This window comes from Aotus nancymaae, unplaced genomic scaffold, assembly GCF_030222135.1.
Source record: "Aotus nancymaae isolate 86718 unplaced genomic scaffold, 86718_ANA_hifiasm-v0.15.2.pri h1tg000067l, whole genome shotgun sequence".
In the NCBI taxonomy this organism is placed as follows: Eukaryota; Metazoa; Chordata; class Mammalia; order Primates; family Aotidae; genus Aotus; species Aotus nancymaae.
Genome location: NW_026988482.1, coordinates 32,953,058 through 32,962,567, shown reverse-complemented (window position 1 = coordinate 32,962,567; position 9,510 = coordinate 32,953,058). Strand labels below are relative to the sequence as shown.

Genomic DNA, 9,510 nt, shown 5'->3' with positions numbered 1-9,510 from the left:
TTCCATCTTAAAAAAAAAAAAAAAAAAAAAATAGACTCTTACTTCCCCAGCTCCTCCCACTTGCACCGCCCCAGGCTCCTCCCTTGCCCCATCGCATCCATCCATCCAACAACGACAACGACAAAAATCCAAAATCTTCCTCAGCTCTTCCCTTGCACTTACAGCATTCCTATTGATTCTAGCTCAAATAGATCTCAAAACGGTCCCTCCCCTCTTCATCTGGAAGTTGCCTCCTAGTCCAGCTCTGTCGCTGCCACAGACATCCCAGCATCCCCCTGCTCTGCCTTTGCCTCCACCCACTCCCATTCCCACTCAGCAACCTACGGATCATCTAGGGATGGCACGAGACGCATTACTGCACTGGGCTCAGAGCCCTTAGATTAAACCCAGACTCCTCATCACAGCTCACAAAACCCTAATTTGGAAGTTGCAAATTCCTAATTTGGCAGCCTGCAGCTGTGATCCACAGAAGGGAATGTTTGGAATGTCTTGGGGATGGGTGGAGACTGAGTCCCCGATTGTCCCATCTGACCCCCAAGGGCCAAACTAAGACTAATGAGCTTCTAGAGGCTGTCCCTATCGTCAAGTGTTTGGCACCGCCCCATAGGGCCTTCTCTAAAGTTGTAACCTTCCCTCAAGCAGGACCCCAACTTCTGCTTTAGGAAGCAGTGGGAAAAGATCATGCTTTGGAGTCAGACAGTCCTAAATTAAAATATTGGCTCATTTAATCAACTTCTGCTTCAATTTACCCATCTTCAAAACGGAGATAATAGTACACTAATTACCCAAGTGGGGTACTGTGAGAATGAGCTATACAGCACATATCACAATGCTCAGCTCACACTAGGTGCTTAGTGCAATGAATGAAAGCTATGGTCTGCATTATACGAAATCAACAGACAGCACTGTCCAGGGAAGACTAGGCTCACTCATGAAGTGGTAAGTTCCCCATCACTAGAGAGTGTGTAAGCGCTTCTTGGTGCCCAAAGGATTCCAGCACCCACAGCAGGTCGGCCTCACTCTTAAGGTATCTCCAGCTTCCAGAGATCATGCTCCTCAGTATCTGACTTCTAGTCCCCACGCTTCAAGTAACACCGACCAGGCACGTGTGCCCAGCGTGCACCCAGCGTGTCGGCCACCGTCTGCTGTCAATAAAGTTGATTTGAGGCGGCTCCAGGAAGAGGGGCAGCGCCACCCACACTCCCCCTCGGCCCGGCCCCGCGGCCCCTCACCCGGTGGGCGGGTGGGCCGGGCACGTAGGCGCCGCGCCTTGCCATTGGCCTGTGCCGGGGAGGCGGGGCCTTCTCACGTCTGTCGGCTTCTCTATGTTGTCGTTTGGTAGCGGATAGAGGACACGACTAAGATGGCGGCGGTGTCTGGCTTGGTGTGGAGACCCCTTCGCCAGGTAGGCAGCAGCGCACAACCTGTATCCCCGGGCGACCCCTGGCCCACCCTGTGGCCCTTCATCATCTTCTCTCCCTGCCAGGTCTCCGGGCTGCTGAAGAGGCGCTTTCACAGGACCGCCCCGGCTGCGCTGCAGGTAACAGGCGGGTGTCTCTTGTCGGACGAGGGCGGGGAGGGACCCCCTTCTTCCGGGAAGGAGGCCGGAGTCGCGCCTGCGCCGTAGCCGGCCGGCGCCGTGGGCCTTGGGTTTGCGGAGCCTGCACCCTCGGTGGAGCTCCTGCTGCCTCTTTCGCCGCCTGACACTTATCACACCGGCGAGTCACCCCCTCACAGCTGGCTGAGCAGTGGGAGAAAACTAAGACTAGGCGTTTCCTCCCTCACTCCATGTTTTTTTCCTTTAAATTGCAGTAAAATAGACCTAACTTAAAATATACTTTTTAGAAGTGTATAATTCAGTGGCATTAAGTGCATTCACCATGTTGTACAACCATCACCACCATCCATTTCCAGAACTTTTTAATCATCCCAAACAGAATCTATCCATTACATAACTCATTTCCCTTCCCCAAACCTCTGGTAACCCCTATTGTACTTTTCTCTCTGTATGAGGCTGCCTATTCTAGAACTTCATATAAATGGAATCATCTGGTTTTTTCTGTCTGCCTTATCTCAGCGTAATGTCCTCAAGGTTCATCCATGTTGTAGCATGCGTCAGAGTTTGATTCCTAAGGCTGAATATAATGTGTATGTATGTATGTATGTGTGTGTGTGAGTTTATATATACATATATATATATATATATATATTTTTTTTAAGACAGTCTTGCTGTGTCACCCAAGCTGGATGGAGTGTCACTGCAACCTCACCTCATGGGTTCAAGGGATTCTTGGGACTCAGATTGCTGAGTAGCTGAGAGACAGGGTCTCACCATATTGCCCAGACTGGTCTTGAACTCCTGGCCTCAAGTGATCTGCCTGCCTTAGCCTCCCGAAGTGCTGGGATTACAGGCATGAGTCACCTAGTCCAACCCAATATTTTCTATTTTTTTCTTTCTTTTTTTTTTTTTTGAGACAAAGTTTTGCTCTTGTCGCCCAGGCTGGAGTACATTTGCACGATCTCAGCTCAGTGCAACCTCCGCCTCCTGGGTTCAAGCAATTCTACCTCAGCCTCCTGAGTAGCTGATTACAGGCTCCCACCACCATACCCGGCTGATTTTTATATTTTTAGTAGGGACAGGGTTTCACCATGTTGGCCAGACTGGTCTCCAACTCCTGACCTCAGGTGATCCACCCGCCTTGGCCTCTCAAAATGCTGGGATTACAGGTGTGAGCCACCGTGCAAGCCTTGTTTTGTCTAGTGAATAATGCCGCTGTGAACATTGATGTGCAAGTATATGCTTGAATCCCTGCTTTCAGTTCCTTTGGGTATGTAAGTAGAAGTGGAATTGATGGATTGTATGGTAATTCTCCCCTCCTTCCTTTTTTTAACTAGATTTTACCATTCTTTGTATTAAAGTAGCAACTCCTACATTCTGGATGCAAAGTGGCAGTGCTTGGCACCTAGTGAGTGATCAGTACATTAATACATACAGTCAAAGACCAACTATGTGGGATAGAAATGTGACTTTTAGAATTGTTTTTTTTTTTTTCTTTTTTTTTTTGAGACAGAGTCTTGCTCTGTCACCAGGTGCCAGGCTGGAGTGCAGTGGCACGATCTCGGCTCACTGTAACCTCCGCCTCCCAGGTTCAAGCAATTCTCCTGCCTCAGCCTCCCGAGTACTGGGGCTGTGGGCGCGCACCACCACGCCCAGCTAATTTTTGTTCTTTTAGTAGAGACAGGGTTTCACCACCTTGGCCAGGATGGTCTCGATCTCTTGACCTCATGATCTGCCCGCCTTGGCCTCCCAAAGTGCTGAGATTACAGGCATGAGCCATCTCGCCCGGCGAGAATTCTTTGAGTTTTTAAAGAGAAGCCTGTTCTAGTGTTTTTATATTGTATGCTGTGGGCACCCCAGGTAAATAGAAAGGAAGAAAATCTTAGTTGAGTCCTCAACAATTCTGAAGCTTATTGACTGTTTTTGCATACCTGCGACAGGTGACAGTTCGTGATGCTATAAATCAGGGCATGGATGAGGAGCTGGAAAGAGATGAGAAGGTATTTCTCCTTGGAGAAGAAGTTGCCCAGTACGATGGGGCATACAAGGTAACTAAAATATATGAAAGTTATGCAAAATTGAGGTCATTGTTACCCCCAGATACACTTAAGGGATCAACTCTTAATTGTAGGTTAGTCGAGGGCTATGGAAGAAATATGGAGACAAGAGGATTATTGACACTCCCATATCAGAGGTAAGCCATCCAGCGGGGAGCTGACCCTTGAGGGGCATGTCTGCTAGTGTTCATTGGCCTAATTTTTATGGATTTTCACTTATATTTGTGTTTTACTTTGTAGATGGGCTTTGCTGGAATTGCTGTAGGTGCAGCAATGGTATGTAATAAAGAGATTTCTTTTTTTCTTTTTTCTTTTTTTTTTTTGAGGAGTCTCACTCTGTTGCCCATCTGGCTCCCAGGTTCAAGCGATTCTCCTGCCTCAGCCTCCCTAGTAGCTGGGATTTCAGGCTGTGCCACTATGACCAGCTGATTTTTGTGTTTTTAGTAGAGCTGGGGTTTCACCATGTTGGCCAGGCTGGTCTCGAACTCCTAGCTTCAAGTGATCCGCCTGCCTCGGCCTCCCAAAGTGCTCGGATTACAGGTGTGAGCCACCGTGCCCAGCCCCAAAGAGATTTAACATCACCTTTTAAAAACATCATTTGGGAAAAAAAAACAAAAAAAACACCAAGTAGGTAGATGTAGTAGTGCTTGCCTGTAGTCCCAGCTACTTGGGAGGCTGAGGCAGGAGGATTACTTGACCTTAGGAGTTAGAGGCTGCAGTAAGCTATGACTGCGCCACTGCAGTCCAGCCTGGGTGACAGTGAGACCCTGTCTATAGAGAATAAAAATTAAAAAACATCATTTGAATGTTAGAAGACTTGGAGTGATTGTTTGCCACTCTTTATTGCTATTTCTAGTCTTTTTAACATACACATATTTTATTTTACAGGCTGGGTTGCGGCCCATTTGTGAATTTATGACCTTCAATTTCTCCATGCAAGCCATTGACCAGGTTATAAACTCAGCTGCCAAGACCTACTACATGTCCGGTGGCCTTCAGTCTGTGCCTATAGTCTTCAGGGGGCCCAATGGTGCCTCAGCAGGTGTAGCTGCCCAGCACTCACAGTGCTTTGCTGCATGGTATGGGCACTGCCCAGGCTTAAAGGTGGTCAGTCCCTGGAATTCAGAGGATGCTAAAGGACTTATTAAATCAGCCATTCGGGATAACAATCCAGGTCAGCACAGGGACCCTTTGTTTTCTTTTGAAAATTGAAAAGCTAAAATGATATATTTGCACAGAGGAGACCATTAAAGGCTTTTAGTCAGGCTTAGATGTATCATATAAAATGTTAATAATTTATATAGTAAAGATAGTAAAGAATGGGCTTGCTTTTCCTACTTCTGACTATAAGGGTGCCAGCTGGGTAAAGGAGACATTTACTGCACACCCACAACACTGGTTTAACCTCAATATATAAAATTATATTGACCAAACTACAAATTAGTTTGTAGTTACAAAGTACCTAAACTGTCCTCAAGGCTGCCAGTCGTGGTAGAAATAAGGCTAATCAACACAGTGAAACTTCTTACAAGATGAATGACACTGCTTTCTATACAGTTTTAGACATTCTGGATGTGATTAGTTACTTTTGTTTAAATATTTATATTTTTCAGTGGTGGTGCTAGAGAATGAATTGATGTATGGGGTTCCTTTTGAATTTCCTTCGGAAGCGCAGTCAAAAGATTTTCTAGTTCCTATTGGAAAAGCCAAAATAGAAAGGCAAGGTAAGAGAACTAAGATATATATTTAAACAGTATTTTTAATCCAGCCCGTCAATTTTGGTAAAATTTAATCTGGAAGTTAATGCCATTTACTTTGACTAAAAAATTATAGGATAAATTCAAGAATGTGTGATGCCCCAATTTCTCATTCATTTGTGCTTTTCTAGATTTCAGTCCAAGAGGTTTGTGTTTTATTTCTAGGAAGGCTGCCACACTCCTCAGCTCACTGGAGTGAAGTTGAGTTGAAGACTTTATGAATGAACAAGAGCCACAGCTGGCTGCAGAGTGGTGTAGCATCTTTAGTTTCCTCCCCGATCTCTGATCTGTGACCACTCTGTTTTCAGGAACACATATAACTGTGGTTTCCCATTCGCGACCTGTGGGCCACTGCTTAGAAGCTGCAGCAGTGCTATCTAAAGAAGGAGTTGAATGTGAGGTGAGTGGACATTTGGTTTTGTTTTTTTTTTGAGACTGTCGCCCATCCTGGAGTATAGTGGCACGATCTTAGCCTACTGCAACCTCCGCCTCTCAGGTTCAAGCGATTCTCCTGCCTCAGCCTCCTGAGTAGCTGGGATTACAGGTACATGCCACCACGCACGCTGGCTAATTTTTGTACTTTTTAGTATAGACGGGGTTTCACTATGTTCTTCAGGCTGGTCTCGAACTCCTGACCTCGTGATTGCCCACCTCAGCTTCCCAAAGTGCTAGGATTACAGGCATGAGCCACTGTGCCCTACCCCACATTTACTTGTTTTCAAAGAATTAGAAAGGCTCCTTTTAGATTTAAGACTCAGAAATAGGACTTTGAGTTCTGTAACAGGTTAATTAGATGTAAAACCTTGCTTTGTCACTCATTTCTGTCTCTGCTTAAAGCTGGGAACCTGCCTGCATATCACATACTTTTTACCATTCAGGTCACTTAGGTTCTGGATCTTTTTTTTGAGAAACAGGGTTGGGAGCTCTCTGAACCTCTCCTGGTTCTCAGTGATACACACCCCGAGAGAGAGAAAGAGACAGAGACAGGGTTTGGTTTTGTTGCCCAGGCTGGAGTGTAGCAGCTGGATCATGGTTCACTGTAACCTTGAACTCCTGGGCTCAAGTGATGCTCCCACCTCACCCTTCTGAGGTTCTGGATCTTTTAGAAACCTACCATGTGCTAGTTATACCTGCACGAGTTATATACTCCAAATCTGTTTCATCAGAAGAAACACTAATAGAAATACTGTCCTGTCATAGGGCAGTTGTGAGAATTATACTTAGTGTAGTGCTTGGTACATAATAGGCACTCAGATGTTAACTGTTACTCATTTTGATGAAGGAATTTAAAGTGAATAGGTTTGGCTGGGCGTGGTAGATCACCTGAGATGAGGAGTTTGACCAGCTTGGCCAACATGGTGAAACCCCATCTTTCCTAAAAACACAAAAATTAGCCAGATGTGGTCGTGTGTGCCTGTAATCCCAGCTATTCAGGAGGCTGAGGCAGGAGAATGGCTTGAACCCGGAAGGTGGAGGTGGCAGTGAGCCGAGATAACGCCACTGCACTCCAGCCTGGGCAACAAGAGCAAAACTCTGTCTCAAAAAAATAAAGTGGAGGAGGGTAAATGAATCCTATAACTGCACAGAGCTGCTTGTAGTACACATACAAATCTTTGTTTTAATTAAAATTCTTCCTTTTACTGTTTATACATTCATGTACCTATTCATAGGCAGATTAGATTTTCCTAGATCCAAAGATTAACAGGAAACAAAAAAGGAAATGGTATTATGGGGATAAGGCTCTATTTGTGCTGCGGTCACTCTGTGAAGTTTATTATATTACCTGTTTAGGTGATAAATATGCGTACCATCAGACCAATGGACATGGAAACCATAGAAGCCAGTGTCATGAAGACAAATCATCTTGTAACTGTGGAAGGAGGCTGGCCACAGTTTGGAGTAGGAGCTGAAATCTGTGCCAGGATCATGGAAGGTATTTCTAAGAAACTGAACATCGTGTACCTGAATACACGATATATGTATGTAAAGGATAAAGAGATTGAAAGCTAGGGGTGGCCAAATGACTTGAACTTTGAACTTGTAAGTTTGGCATTTCTCCTCAGGTAAATACTTTAAAAGCAAATCCAGAAAGCAGTTCCCCATAATTAGGATTCCTAATGTTTTCCCTTCCTGGTCAGCCACACCTCTGTGCCAAGGTGGTAGTGCCCAGCTGGCATTTACTCTCTCTCAGTTGAGCCTTCCTTCTCCTAGGTCCTGCATTCAATTTCCTGGATGCTCCTGCTGTTCGTGTCACTGGTGCTGACGTCCCTATGCCTTATGCAAAGATTCTAGAAGACAACTCTATACCTCAGGTCAAAGACATCATATTTGCAATAAAGAAAACATTAAATATTTAGTTTGGACTTGAATATCAAGTCTTTGAAATTTATTTGAAATACCTGGCCGGCACTGCACCTGGATTCAAGACTTTACTACTCCTCATAAAGAAAAACAATCTCTAAAGCAACGGCAGGTGTTTTTGTACAGGGAGGTTTAAACATGTTTATGTATGGAAAACTCTCCACTCTCCTGGCCTAGACGCCATGCTTCCTTTTGTCTGTTATAGCTGCCATGTTCTTTGAATAAAATTGTGTAACATTTTACCTTCTCTCACTATAAGGACAAAGTATGGATGTGGCAGAGTCCTGATGAAAGATATATCCATATGTATAAAATTAAAGCATATAATCTACTTTACTGTTTGTTTTGATAAGGAATAAAGGAATTCCTAACTATGACTAATTGTTTGCTTGTTTTTGAGACAGGGTCTGGCTCTGTCTCCCAAGCTGGAGTCAGTGGTACAATCTCGGCTCACTGCAACCTCCGCCTCCCAGGTTTAAGCGATTCTCCTGCCTCAGCCTCAGAAGTGGGAAATTAGCCACCACATCCAGCTAATTTTGGTATTTTTAGTTGAGTGGGGTTTCACCATGTTGGACAGGCTGGTCTTGAACTCCTGACCTCAGGTGATCCAGCTGCCTCAGCCTCCCAAAGTGCTGAGATAGATACAGGCATGAGCCAGCCATCACACCCAGCCATGACTAATTGTATTTTTATACTAAAATAATTGGCTGGGCCGGGCGTGGTGGCTCAAGCCTGTAGTCCCAGCATTCTGGGAGGCTGAGGCAGGTGGATCATGAGGTCAGGAGATGGAGACCATCCTGGCTAAATGGTGAAACCCCTTGTCTACTAAAAATACAAAAAATTAATTGCAGGGCATGGTAGGATGTGCCTGTAGTCCCAGCTACTCAGGAGGCTGAGACAGATGAATCGCTTGAACCTAGGAGGCAAAGCTTGCAGTAAGCTGAGATGACACCACTGCACTTTAGCCTGGGCGACAGAGCAAGACTCCCATCTTAAAAAAAAAAAAAAAATTGGCTGGGTGTGGTGGCTTATGCGTATAATCTTAGCACTTTGGGAGGCTGATGCAGGTGGATTCCTTGAGTGTAGGAGTTCAAGACCAGCCTGGGCAATGTGGTGAAATCCATCATCTCTACAAAGAAAAAAATCAATGTGGGTCAAAAACTTGAAATTCTGTTCAGAAATTAGGGCCACCAAGGGCTCATGCCTATAATTCCAGCACTTTGAATGGCTGAGGCAAGAGGGATTGCTTCAGCCCAGGAGTTTGAGACCAACTTGAGGCAACATGGCAAAAACCCTGCCGACAAAAAAAAAAACACAAAAAACAGGTATCTGGTGGTGTGCCTGTAGGAGGATTGCTGGAGTTCTGGGAGGTCAAGGCTGCAGTGAGCTGTGATTGCATTACTGCACTCCAGCCTGGGTGACTGACAGAGCGAAACCCTCTCTTAAAAATAACAAAAGGAATTAGTGTCATGTGGGAAATAAGCTGATACTGTACAAGATCATTAACTGTTTGTATTCAAATATCTGAACTATCCAAAACAGCAAAACTGACTTCAGAAGGACTCAGGCCTCAGAAGCGTCTATCAGGAACTAATCAGCTAGGCTGCATCACACTTGGAACAGGAACTTATCCACAGGCTCTTCAAAGGCCTAATTCTAATAGCGTTCTCTTTAAAATTATGGCAAAGTTTATATCAGGTGTTTGTTTTTCCCATTGCCAAAAGTCAGATATTCTGTCAAATACAACCCTCTTTAGAAGCTGAGATAGAAAAAATGG

At 45.1% G+C, this 9,510-nt stretch overlaps 1 protein-coding gene across 1 annotated transcript; it reads left to right on the top strand.

Annotated features, from left to right (window-relative positions):
* Positions 1–1,307: 1,307 nt before the first annotated feature.
* On the top strand, positions 1,308–8,110 carry PDHB (pyruvate dehydrogenase E1 subunit beta). Its single transcript, XM_012462806.3, has 10 exons — positions 1,308–1,405; positions 1,487–1,540; positions 3,499–3,606; positions 3,690–3,752; positions 3,856–3,891; positions 4,504–4,789; positions 5,229–5,339; positions 5,681–5,772; positions 7,164–7,305; positions 7,584–8,110. Exons 1-10 carry the CDS (start codon positions 1,364–1,366, stop codon positions 7,727–7,729), a joined length of 1,080 nt encoding a protein of 359 aa, XP_012318229.1. The 5' UTR covers positions 1,308–1,363; the 3' UTR covers positions 7,730–8,110.
* Positions 8,111–9,510: the final 1,400 nt, after the last annotated feature.